At 42.5% G+C, this 14,023-nt stretch overlaps 1 protein-coding gene across 5 annotated transcripts in view; it reads right to left on the reverse strand.

Annotated features, from left to right (window-relative positions):
• Positions 1-14,023, reverse strand: part of AGPAT4 (1-acylglycerol-3-phosphate O-acyltransferase 4) — a 78,739-nt gene that overhangs the window by 24,316 nt on the left and 40,400 nt on the right. For all 5 annotated transcript variants that reach the window (XM_035538313.2, XM_035538317.2, XM_035538315.2 and 2 more), the window contains 2 exons: positions 9,313-9,482; positions 793-954 (listed from right to left, as the gene is read on the reverse strand). In XM_035538313.2, coding sequence (XP_035394206.1) covers positions 793-954; positions 9,313-9,482 — 332 coding nt within the window. The remainder of the gene's footprint in view (positions 1-792; positions 955-9,312; positions 9,483-14,023) is intronic.

Below are 14,023 nucleotides of genomic sequence, written 5' to 3' on the forward strand. Positions count from 1 at the left end.
AGGGCTCACTGAAATCAACAATAACGAAGTTCTGTTTCAGAGAAGGAGAGAGATAGCACGTACACTAGGAAACCACCTCTTTAAGCAAACAGTTTCTGTAGGCCCTTGTGAGGCTGCTTAATCTCCCTCTCACCATCAGAACTAGGATTCTTCTGATTACTGAGGAAATTAAAGATTCAAAGGCTTTTCATTCCCAGACTAGAACAGACTCAACACTTTAAAATCATAGTAGTGCAAAAAATAGCACTTCCTTGTTACTGAAAGGTGACACCAAACTTCTCTAACATAGCCAATGACCCCCAGGGCCACTTCTCTGACCAGACACTGCTCTGCAGCTTTCACTTTTACTGGGCCATGTCTGACCTAGCACCTTCACAGGAATGGCAATATCACAGGGAAATGCAAGAAGAAAACAGCTGATGTGTTTCCAAACAGTATTGTCACATGGATCCGTTACACTGCCATGAACACCTGCATCTACCCCTCTACAGCTCCTACATTTAGAGGACTGCAAATCCTGCAAACTCAACTATTGAGTTGATCGCAGTGTAGGAATTTTTGAAGTAACATCCACGGAGCTCCATACTATAGAGTTAGCAAACAGGCGGTACAGACAATTACATTGGAAATTCCAGACAGAACTCAACTCTCAGATAATATTCTCCCGATGCTGCCAGGAGGTTCATGAATCAAAGTTCTCAGGAGCAACCTGGTGACTATCACGTATTGCATACGCCTTCATCCCGCCAAGCACTACAACACCTCCCACAACACTCATTAGTCATCACTCACCCAAAAGTTTTCTGGGTAGTCCCGGAGATTCAGCAACTTCTGCATGACTGTTTTCCGATCTTCCTCCCACTTACGCTTGCAGAAGACTATCTCTAGGAAATACCACATCCAGCCAATGATAGGCATGTAGGAGAGCTCCTTCTTCGCCAGCACTTTGGAACTCTGCAAGACAGAGTGAAAGGAAGTAAGGCGGAATCACACCACTTACTGGGTTTTGTACGGACATGACACATGCAAAGTTAGACATTTACATCTTGATTCATTTACTGAGCTGTCCCAGTTTTAAAACCAGTACAAAAGCAAAACAAGGAAGTTATCCTTGCATGACACAATAGTCAAATCTGATCCCAGTATCTGTATGACAGAAGACTTTTGGTATGAAATACATACATGTATGTACGTATGCCAATCCTGCCCAAACCCTGAAACCCAAAACACTAGCCAAATTCCTTCAAATGCGGAGGAATCCATGCAAAAGACTCAAACCACATAAAATTAAATTCTTAACCAGACCCTGTGCAATGAACCTTGCCTCTTCCCAAAGCCAGGACACCTCATCATGACAAGAAAACCATTCTGAATGAGAAACAGATTCACAGAGCCTTTGCTGCACAACAGCATATTGATGCATACACCTGTTTCACACATGCTTTACCAATGGAGGAAACCTTAAGCAACACTAGAAATAACAGGAGAAATAAAAATACTTTGTTTCCGTTCAGACTTGTTTATGGAAGGGCAGAAATACACTAGTAAGCTTCTGTTCAGAGCATCCTTCTGGAATAAAATAAGTACTGTTTCTGTCTCACAGGTGTGACAGACGCTGAGTTGATTTGTCCAGACTCTCCATAAGAAGTCTATGGCTTTTCAAGCGTTCAACTTGTTCCAAATCTCAAATCTAACTCCAGAACTCAGTCCCACAGTTACCTCAGACTGATGTCCCTTTGGGCACAAGAACATGACTTGCTCATTTCCTATCTTCCAAGCCACTGTGCCTTGGTGAGCTGTCTTACCTTTCACTTTGCTATTTTGTGAATAAAATGGTATGCTTGCGTGTGTATACACAAAAATCATTTCAGTATCCCTGAAAGATGGTGACATTTTCCTAGAGGATAGATGGAGCAATTACAGTCCAGTTTCTATCCCTGATATCATTATAAGCTGTTCCATGCCAGTGCTCCACAGATGGGTTCCAAGACATTGCATCTGACTAGAAGAAATTATTTACTGATAGAAATTATCAGCAGCAGGAATTATTTCCTTTTATTTTTTGGTTGCTGTTGTTCATTTGGTTACTAGGAGAAGAGACTTGACCTACTTCTTTATCTCAGCTCGTTTCTCTCATCTGCTTTCTTTCCTTGAGAAGGAAAATACCTTAAATAATTAAGCTATCTAAAAGCTCATAAGACTGGAAGGCAAGTGCACATAAATAGCTTCACAAGTGGCTGTTATACAGAAGCAGAGCAGAAAAAGACATGAGACAGTTCCATTTCTAAGAATGCAGGAATTACTACTGTCAAACAACTTACCACTTTGCAATAAAGTGCACTCTCTCAGCCATTTGGAGAACTTCAGTGATGGCCCTAGGCCGGGACCCCAGGCCCTGCTCTCCCACAGGGAGCAGCTGAGGCACTCTTTTTGCCATTTCAGTTTCTCCTGGACATGAATCTCTACTGCACGACAGCAGCAGTGCTGAGCCCAGCCTCCTCTTCCAGCTCCCCAGGCTGGCGACAGAGACCAGCTCTCCTCCCACTACCTCTCTTAAACCTCAATTTATTTTTCTCCCCACACTACTGCTTTTTTCTTTTCTCTGTTACTCTTGAGACAAGTTATTTTTGTATTTTCAAAATAAATCTAAGCTCTGAATTCTGGCATATACTTTTAAAAGAAGTCTCCAGGGAGCACTTTTTGTTATAGGCCATGTACAACTTCCATTCAAAATGCACACACCAGTCCAGAAGCTCTGTCATCCCTCTCTCCCATGCAAGGCTGAGGAAGACACCTTGGCCTATGATTTGCCCCCAAAACCCCAGCAGATGTAGTGTCTCCAGCTGGGGGATGACGACCAGAACCTTAGGGAACTGCAACCCACACCTCAGTCCCAAGCAGGCCGGCCTTTTGCCAGCAGCCCCAGCTGGAAGGAATCCCAGGGGAAGCCACCAATTCTTTAGGAAAACAGCAGCAGTGTCACACCTCAGCCCCAACACCCCACCCCAAAACAAAAGCACCACGCTCTTAAAGTTTATTTACAGTAGGTGTTCAGCATCACAAGGCATGCCATAAACAAGCAGCATCGTGCTCTGCATAGGACACACGAGGCCTCCACAGCACAGCGTCAGGAAAGACAAGCTAATCTAACTGTCCTACCTCCAGACTTTAAAACACTGGAATCCTAGCCCAAAAACAAGCTGAAGTAAATACTTCACCATCATCTTTCTTCTAATGCTTTGCATATTTTAAAAAGTGTATGAGTTAAACATGGGGCAGGAGAGACGTTACCAACACTGTTTTCTTTCCCCGGTGAAGGAGAGACAGGCCAGATGCGAGCTACGGTGTCACAGGGTGCAGGTACAGCCACAAAAGCAGAGCTGATGTTTGAGCTCTCCCCCAGGGCAGACTCCTATTCATTTTGAAATTTAAAAATGCTTTTCAGACACGTGAGTGCACGTCTCCTTAGATGAACATAAAAAGAAACCAAATTACCTTAGGCTGTATTTCGCGCACCCCACCTACTGTCGCAGTAGAAGGCAGGCTGATGACACAGAGCTAATGGGAGGAAGGAAACTCTCCCGTCACTGCACGGGTAAGACTCCTCATGTGGGAGGAATACATCAGGCCTCTCAGAAGCTACCGCCTCACTACAATAACTAGAGCTGCAATCTGTTCGGTTTCAGCTGTCTACACGTGCACAGCTCCTGCCCGAGTACAAGGGGGGAAGAACACAGCTGTAGTTATTTCTGCCACTGACTCTTCCTTTACCGGAGAACTTTGGAGAATATATGACAGTCACCTGTAGTCCTTAAATTCAGCTTGCTCAACAGAATAAATTGAGTAAATCATTGCTTTTTTAATGAAATGTAAGCTGCCTTCCTGAAGGAAGTTAAATATTTTCAGTGCTCAGAATTGTGTAATTCCAACAGACATCTTACAAAATCATTGCTGGATGGGAATGGCTTATCTACAGTAAGAGCATTTTAATCCAGGTTAATTTCTTTTGACTACATTTGTTCAGATGGGAATACCCATGAAATTTTCCCTGCATGAATGACTGTACTAACATTGCATAAAAAATAAATTTAAAACTCACTTTAGATGTGTTCACATAGCTTTACTGTCACAGAAAGAAAATCCTGATTTTTGTTTCCAGCCTCAGTTACTCAACACCTCTTAATCACAGAATGAACAAACAGCACAGAATCAACCTGTAAGCTGAGGATGTCTACCAAAATTTGTTCCAGTTTCAAAACAAATTTATTGTAGCTGCAAACCATTAGCAGCAGCAATTTATCTCATAAATTACTTGCTCTACAGGCTGCCCTCGACACTGACATACTTTTGGTAATTCTGTTTGCTCTCTTTCGCACCCTTTCATATTGTAGTCTCAGGGACATCGAGATGAAAAGATACATTTCTTTAGTGCCTCAAAGCCATGATTCCGTAAATGTAACTAGGCTCCTAATTTTTAATGCTTCAATTTGAAGAAAAAAGAAAACAAACAAACAAAAACTTTTCCACGTTGGAAAGGTAACAAAGCAATATTTCAGTGGATGTAACACCCAAGCATATGTTAAGATGCTGTACTAAATACAAGTAATAACGTGTTTTTATCTGCCTACCTGAACAATCATACAACTCCTATTAATATACTGAAATATACAAATGAATGAGCATTGGAAGTAATCAGTATTCACATATCTATCAGTTCCAAGCAGTAATCTAGCAGAAGACTCTTCTCACACCTTTTTTTAAGGCAATGTTCAGTTCTTCCAACAGCAAGCTTCAATATAAATAACTTTTTATTTATTTTTTTTTTTTTCTGGCATATGGAACAGATAATTAGGGTTTAAAATGATTACATATGCTTAGCATTACCTGTGTTCAATGGAAAATGAACAGATGAACCAGTAGACTTAGCTTTAAAGTGGAGGCAATTTTTGCTCATATAAATATCTTCATCTCAGGAAAAGGGTTACTAAACTGATTAAAAAGCTATTTTAGCACTGCTTCGTTATATCTAGCACTGAACCAGAAGGGTAACAGTGAGTCCTGGCAGGGAGTGTACTAGTGTGCTTTTGGTTTAAGTCCTGAACAACATCTCCTTCCTCAGAAAATGCCTGTTTCTTGATTGAAACTTCTTGTTTCCAGCAGGCCTGTTTTCAAAGGGCTGCTTGGCACACACCTTGAAAAACTTATTGTTACTGATGCGTTTAAATGCCGATACAGGACCTAGGTCGAATATCACAGTCAAGAAAACTGAAGGGTGCAGCACAGCACAGGGACCTGTCAACACAAGCAGGCAAAGCCCAGGCTCACCAGAGTCAGCCCCAGCCATTGTGCCAGCACAGCATGGAAAAGCAGAGCACTCACTACGTCACAGTCATGCTCCTCCTGGTGCGTTTTATTAAGAAATGGAAGCCTGTCCCATAGCAGATGATGCTGACTTGACATTGAGCATCCCCCATATTCTATTCCCTGCTTTGGGGCTACATGCTCCTGCACACATCACTGAGCTCTGGCAGGGCAAGGAGGCAGGTAAGTGTGGCTGATGGCTGTCGGGGTGAAAATGAAGGAGGAAGATCCCTTCACTAACAACACAAGTGGAATACAGATGCAAGTGATTCATAGTTTTGTTTGAAATCCCTGTTGACTTGTAGGCTTTGTGAAGTTTGCTTCCTTCTAATTTCTAGCAACCACCAAAGATCTTCTATGGTTTGGTGCTGCAAACACACACCAGCAGCTTCAGCTACATGGAGCCCAACTGCAACTGGCAAGACAATCTATGCCTAGAATAACTTGCAAGAGAAAAACAGAGCACAGAATTGCTTCTTGATGGGGTTTTCTCCTTCTCCACTGTAAACGAATAGATCTCTGGCTCTCACTCAGCACTGTCGAGCCAGTACCTCCTAGCATTTTGAATGGGTGCTCCAAAAGTATCATAAAAGATCATATCCAAAAGTATGATAAAAATGTAAAAGTAAAATAAATGTCAGAAATGGCAGATATATATTTTTTTTTTTACCTACTCCCTCAAACTCAAAAAAAAAACAATAACAAAACAACCAAGCACAGCACCACCAAACCCTAGAATTAGTGGCTTCATTTAACAGAAGAAGTTCAAGGTGTAAAACAGAGTTTGGGCGCACACTTACAATATCATTAACAGCATGGCCATCATCTGCCATGGCTGTAGGGTACTGCTGGATATCACAACAAAGCCATTCCGTCCGCCTTCTGCAGCTAAACGCAATCAGTTCCACTCCTTCAGCCATGAATTGTCTTCGTCTTCTCTCTCTTCACCCTCCCCAGTCATCTTTCCTTTCTTTCATAGAACTAGGTATGGCACGAGAAAGAGAAGAGGTGCCTGAAATGTGCTAATACCGGTCAGACAAACACCAGAACAGATGCAGAAGATAGGATGGCATGGGCAAAATTTCCCTTTCAACAGCAGCGAGTACATAATTAGCTTAGCGGGATGTTGATAAATGCCTAAAAAGTTTGCATAGACACTTTGCAGTGTAAAACTAAACCACATTAAATATAAAACACCATTAGCTCACAAAGTCCCCGAGCCACAAATTGCTAGGGGCTCGGACAGCCCTTTAAAATTTCTCTGTATGCTCGCCTTGTTCTTGCAACTCTCTCTCAAACATTTGCTTCTGGCCTCTGTTCAAGACAGTGCAAGACGAGCCTTCAGCATAACGGCTTTTACATTCTTAATTGTGCTGCCACACCAAATCCTGCAGTATTGCACAATACAATTACACAAGCTGGTGTAAGACAGCACAAAGTCACACCAAGCTATACCCTGCACCGCCAGGCATCCATCCACTCCTGTGCTGCACCAAACCAAGCACCAGTATGCCAGTACAGTAAATCCTGTAAGGAAACAAATCTAGGATGACAGCTGGGGAAGGGGGTGTTGGGCTTTTTTGTTTCTTTTGATGGCTTATGATGAACCTTGACTGGTTACCCCAACAGGGAAATATACTGCTTTCCTGTGTTAAGACATCTACGCAAGTAAGAGCACATGGGAACCATTTCCTCCTGGAACAGTTTCTGGAAAGTAAAACCACAGTACATTAATCAAGACCGAAATAGTTTTAAGAAGTAATTACAAAAAGATATATCAGTTCCTAAACGATCCCTAAGATTAGCAAAGATATAAACTGAGTAATAACTCAGCATCTAAAGACAGCATTGTTTTCAGTTAGTGCAGCACAGTAATTGTGCAATAGTTAATGTTTTTATGCAGTGGTCTTCTTATGTGTAGGGAACAATACACAAAATTAAAACATAATCCCGATTAACTTGGGAAAACTATTAAAAATAATTAAAGCTAATGAAATTCAATCCAACCACACAACACTAACATAAAACAAGAGATTTCTGACCCTGTAGGCCCCTATTAGTTTGTACAGAAACAGTCCTTTAATTTTCCACAATGCTGCTTTCTGAAGAAGCTCCTGACCTTCTACAGTACAGCTTTATCTAGAGGACTGTCATTGTTAGACCTATAAAATTAGACAGACTATACTAATGAACCACCGTATAATGAGCATATAGAAAGGAGAATGCTTTTGGCACATACATCTGTCTGCCACGAACACATTTCCCTACATCTATTGCTGTCTTTGATGATATTTTCCAGCTCTGTACTTGAGGCCTAGACATGACAGTAAAATTGTTCCACAGTAATGAGGAGCCAACGGCCATTTCACTGATATGCTGGACCTGCAGTCCTTTGGTTTATTTCCCTCCAGTTTTAAGGTTGTTTTGTTTTTGTTGTTATTGTTTATTTTTGCTGGTGGTGGTGTGGTTTTTTTTTCATCTTTGTGGAACTTGTTTGTTTTAAAGCAGACGTTCACAACTAATTTGAAAGGGATTCAAGCGGTGCCTAAATATCCAGCAAATGCAAAGAGCCAAAAGGAAAGGCCACAAGAAGTCATAGGTTCACACAAGTTCAGGACTTTTGACAGCATTCAGTAGCAAGGTTAGAAGAGGATACTGTAGAAGACTGCCAAAATGAGGTATTAGTCTGCTTTCTTTGGAGGGTGAAACTGTTTTCTTAGTCTCTTGTCAGCAGAAAATGTCATCAGCATCACAGAATTAAATCAAACCAGCTTAGGAGAGGTACCAGAATGATCTCCATGAACTAACCGGGGAACCAAGAAAAATCAAACACACATGCACCCATACTCCTAGCTTAACGTAAGAGTATATTCAATTGTGGATAACCCATCCTCCCACTCTTTACTAGTTAGCACTTGGTTAGTGCTTTCACTTTAGATGGCAGCCATTTCATTCCGAGAAACAACAGAAACTACATCATTCAAGCTCTAGCTATGGTTTTGGTGGATTTGGAAGACAACTCTAGAGAAGGCAAACGAATTCTACAATTTACTGGGAAAGTATCACAAGTAGCTCATCCTTCTGCAGCACTATCAACCATATAGGTACCTAGCAAGCACACTGAAAGAAACAACTGTAAAGCCTCTACAGGCTAAAACTACCTCCTTCATCAGCTGTAACTGCAATACTTTTAACATTTCTATGAATGCCCAAACAACCCTAACCCAGTATTCCATGTAATTCCACTGCACTGACTTAGGTTCACATCTCTAAGTCCTGACGACAGCATGAAATTTGAACGGAGATCTGTTAACTTACTGTCACAGTTTTAGCTGGGATAGAGTTAATTTTCTTGACTGTAGCTGGCATGTTGCTCTGTTCTGGATTTAGGATGTTTCACTTGCTGCAGAGCCGTGCTCACACAGAGCCCAGGACTCATCTGCTCCTGGCACTGCTCTGCCAGCAAGGAGGCTGGGGGTGCACCAGGAGCTGGGGGGGACACAGCCAGGACAGCCCGGGCTGGCCAGAGGGATGTCCCACGTCATGGGGCATTGTGCTGAACAGTAACAGCTTGGGGAAAGGAGGAGGGTAGAAGCATGTTCAGAGGAACTGTGTTTGTCTTCCCAAGTAACTGTTACCCATGATGAGCCCTGCTTTGCTGGCAACAGCTGAACAGGTGCCTGCTGATGGGAAGTAGTGAATGAATTCCTTCTTTTGCTTTACCTTTGGCACCGAGTAAAGTGCCTTTTCTCAACCTATAAGTTCTTGCACTTTTACCTTACTTTTACCTTGCTTTGTTTTTACTTTGTGTGAGGAGCAAACAAACAGCTGTGTGGTGCTTAGCTGCATGCCAGGGTTAAACCACAACACTCACAAAAACACAAAGAATTTGTGTGTTTTTTTCCCCACACCCAAGAAGAGGAAGCTGTTTTAACACTAATCAAAACTCACCCCAAGGACTCCGAATCTTTCACAGAAGTTCCAACCACAGAGAAAGTCAATTTCGAAATTGTGATTAAGAATTACAATGGCATTCTCCTTCCCATACTTGTGGTAACTCTCTGGATCAGTGTAGAGGGTGCAATCGGTGCCTGACCACCATTCCAATAACATCACCATCTCTAAAATAAAGAACAAGACATAAATGAATGTACAAAGTATATGCAAAGCCACAAATTATTAATGTGTTGAAAAGCATCAGTTGCCTCAACACCACAGGGCAAAAAAAGGGCAAGGCAGGGGAGGCAGGGGAGAAAAGGGAGATAAAGAGATGGCATGGAAGGAGGGAGGGAGTAGAAATGTTCCACAGTGATATTGAGGAGTTTCACTTATTTGAAAATTACAAATTTAAAGTTAAAAATGTATTATCAAGATACATGTAAAATTAGCATTTATGGTTTTCAATACAACATTACATGAAGAATGAAACAAGCTCGTAGGAAAAACAAACAGGCCTATTTGCACTATGCACTGGTCCTCATACTCCTGCCTAGGAGTTCTGCCAGCTGAAAACCTGTGGAAGCACTGACAACAAATCAGACCTCACTCCACATCAGCATCACTTGGCTCCTGGCTGGACAGGCTCAAACTGCCGTGCTCTCAGGACATCTTACATGCAATATGGGCGACAGCACAGCCAGTGACTGCATTTTGTACTCAGTCTGACCACTCAGGCCAGTAACCCAACGACAGTCCCGAGCAAAGAGCCAGAGGTGTCGCAGACCCAGCGCATTCTCCCCGTCAGGGTGTAGGCAGAGCAGGCACCAGTCCTCAAACTCATCCGTTCAGTGGGGACTGTTGTCTGAGGCAGTCTGCACACCCAGCAGACTTCAGCATCTTCCCAGCAGAATAGCTACTGCCTGGGAAAGCTCTTTCCAAGGTGATGTGCCCATTTCAGACAACTGCGAGAAAACACTGATGCCAGCTCTGGCTACAGCTGTGTCAGGACTGGACCCCCTGTCCTGTTCAAGGTGACCAGGACTAGGGTCTTGATCCAAATAGTACCACAGTAAATGGAAAGGCTGCATTTTAATTTGGTTGCTGGAACCAAAAACATGGACACACATGAATCTAACATTGTCCCAAGCCCCAGAAACGGCCAGAGAAACATAGCCATGTTCAAAAGTTGAATGTTGAAAGGTTCGATTTAAAGCTTTCCTCTGTTTTATTAAACTTCCTTAATTCTATTCACACCTTCTCTACTGATATGCTTCTGCCAGCTGAGACTGTCCAGTACAAGAATCTCTGACACGTACCTTCTCTTGATTGTAAGCTACACTGTCGTTGCCCCACAATGAAATGGAGATTGAACTACATCAGACAGAAAAATTCTTTATTTTTCTGTTGAGAGTTACATTACTATTCAGTACGGTGCTTTACCAAGCAAATAAACAAACAAATGAAAAAGAAGTGCCATCTAAAAACACGAGTTAAGTGGCAGACAGTTACAAAAGCAGCAATTGCGAATCAATTAAATGAAATGCATAAAGAGAGGAGCCTCTAAAAACTGCACAATTATAGACCAGAAAGCAGCTTGGACAAGACATCTGGAAGCAGGTCTGCTGCACGTACACCTTATGCATCATCCTTTTAACTTGTCAGGAGTAGCAGTTGTGTGTCCTGCTACAACAGATGCATTTTACATTTGCCAGGAGTGTATCAATCATTCAGAGCAGAGCCAATAGCTCAGGCTGGATGAAGAACTGCCATCCCCAGGCTAAAGATAAGGGGGGTGGCTGGCAAAGTGTGCAGAGCCAAGAGGAGTTATTAATAGGAAGTACATCTGCACATGCTTTAGTTGATGAAATGATTAAGCAAGGGAGGGATGGGGGCAGGAAGAGGGTGCCTAAAAGCAGTGCCTCTCCTTGAGGAACCCCCTGGGAAGGCCTAGGGAGATCACAGGACGAATGAGAACCGTCTGTCACGATGAAGAGGGGAAGGTGGTAAGGGACAATGTTTCCTGACAAAGCTACCACAAAACTTCTGCACTGAAGCAAAGGTCCAATGCGAGGGGCTGTTCTCTGCTCAGAGAAAAGCACCCCCTTCTCGGGGCATACATCTCTGCTGGAAGGATGAGACACCTGAGATGCTCTCCTGGCTTGAGGTAAACCCCAGAGCTCCGCACATCCTCATGCACCTCAGGGAAGATCAAAACCAGGCTGGCCCTTGAAACATGTCTGAAACCCTTTCAGTTTATGTCCCCCACTGGCCTCAACTGGGAAATGAAAACAGAGAACAGGCAGGAACAAGTCTTCTACTTTTTCAGTCATCGTTAGCTCAGTTAATTGCCTGAAGCTTTTGGATGACATCGTGCTGTACGCTGGAGAACAGGCATTAGTGACATGAATGAATTTCATCTAACAGTGTTACAGCCAGGCTAATAAACAATCTCTATTCAAATAACATTACTTTAATATGATAAAAACACGTTTAAGGTACAGATAAATGACTGAGTTGTCAGTCCTTCTGTTTACTCCTAATCAAAGCAGATTACTACTACGGTGGCAGGAGTACCTATTACTCAATGCCTGCTATTATGCATCAAAGCAATGCTCAGAGACCCAAGCTGCCACGCGTTACAGCAAGGATATCGCTGGTTGGAAACGGATTTCCCAATGACAGCCAAAGATGTTCACATCCCAGCGAGAGAGATGTAGAGACAGGGAAGTGGGGAAACAAATACATGGCTAAGCTCCCAGACTTGCTCTACTAAGAGCTGCCTTGTGACAAACATACACAACATCTTTCCAAGAGAGTAGGTTTTGTTTTAAAAAAAATAACAAAAGCCCTCCACTCTCCAAAACACAGCAAAATTGAATAATAAAAACCCACCAATCTGCAAACCTTTACAGAATCTACAATCACATCCTAGGGCAGAAAACAACCACAGGAAAAGAAGTTTGTGACAGGTTTTTGTTTGTCTTCTGCTTAGCTAGGAACCCTAGCTATGACAGAAAGAATGACGGTCAGACAGGAGTCTCTTTTTTGATCTCGACTGTCATTAAGCCTCTTGCCTGAAATAAACATGTACAGATGATGATTGTGAGGTCCTCTTGAAGAAAAAGCCAACTTTACCCGAGGAAAAAAAAAAACACAAAAAACAACAACTTCAAAGTAATCTCCCTTCAAGTGCTTTGTTTTGTCTTTTCCTAAGAATTTGAACAAAATGAATAATACATCAGGAATCTCACTATACTGGTATGCCACATACATAAAGCTCTTCGTATTTTCAGTCTCCAATATATTCCAAAGAAGTATGGACACGAGTACTTCGGTACGTACTTGGATCCTGCAGGCTTCACAAGAGCAGGATTTTTGTCTGTATAAACCCTGCAGAAGTATGTCCCTACTCCTCACCTCACATGCCCATTTGTTGCTGCTGTGCTCCTGCAGTCACTGCAGGAACACAAAGCAGTCACTGAATGCTTCTGTATTAAATACAGTAAACACCACCCGCCAACCTTTCAGTTTTAAATGCTTTTCTTTCCCTAATCTTTCCCCTCTTTCTTTTCCTTTCTTCCCAGCCTCCCTTCTCCCTGTGGCTCTCAAGCAATGACTAGCAATGTCAGTTTGCACTGCTCTTGCATCACGCCACCAGCTTACTTCCACAATCTGCCACAGAAATTTATTACCAAAAACTTCCTGCAGTGGCCTAACAGCACAAGGTCACTCATACACATTCTCTTTGCCTCCTCCACAGCGCAGCTAACCAGTGCAAGCCTCCTCTTTGTACACCAGTCAGGCTATATAGGGGGAAAAAAATAAAGAAAAAAAAAATGTCTTGCTCCCAAGCAGGGGTGGTCCAAGATTTCTAGTGTAAGGAAGATTTCTAGTCTTCCCCACCCCCTTTCATGAGGTTTTGGAGCTAGAATATCATGACTAAGCTGGTTAATTCACATGCACCCACGTCATGGGGGCTCTTGTCTTACAAACCAACTCCTCCACTAACACTGCCGCACAATTAATGCAAAGGAAGGGAGAATAAAAACAAACAAACATGAAATCTCTCACCCCGGCTGGAAGGGAGTTCCCTTTCAGTGGGTTACAACTAGCTCCAGGAGAGTCTGGCTGTAGGGAAAGGCGTGCCTTCAAATGCCTAAAAAGGATTCTTTGTCTACCTGAGAATTTCTAGTTTTTCTACCCTGAAAGAAAACAAACAAACAAACAAACAAAACTTTCACCCCGCTGCACATAACGGCACCTACCCTTTGTGAGAGTAGACGGCTTCTTGCCCCCCTTTGGTGCTTGAATCTGAACTGCCTCAGTGCCTGCACTTCAAGAGCAAGTAACTAAATAGAGAACATCTCCAAGGCTAACTAGTTATGTGGAAAACATTTACCAGAGGAAGGGAAACACACAGAGTTTTCTGAGACCTGCTACTTTGATGTTTTGAGAGAATGAGTCATTAAAACAGTTGAGGCTGTTCTTCTGTCCTTGCATGGATTTTGTTAGTAAATTTCTTTAGCTCACTTAACTACTCTTGATAGTACACTGAAACATCTACTTACTAGGTTAACCATAAAACGCCTGTTTCAGAATGCGACTGAAAGCATATTTATGTATTGACTCAAAAAGTACAACAATTACAAAATAAAGTACAAAAAGTAGGCAATGTAAGTACGTAACCTACTTTAAAGGGCAACAGAACTGTTCCTCTTTGAAG

Source organism: Cygnus atratus, chromosome 3, assembly GCF_013377495.2.
Source record: "Cygnus atratus isolate AKBS03 ecotype Queensland, Australia chromosome 3, CAtr_DNAZoo_HiC_assembly, whole genome shotgun sequence".
Lineage (NCBI taxonomy): Eukaryota > Metazoa > Chordata > Aves > Anseriformes > Anatidae > Cygnus > Cygnus atratus.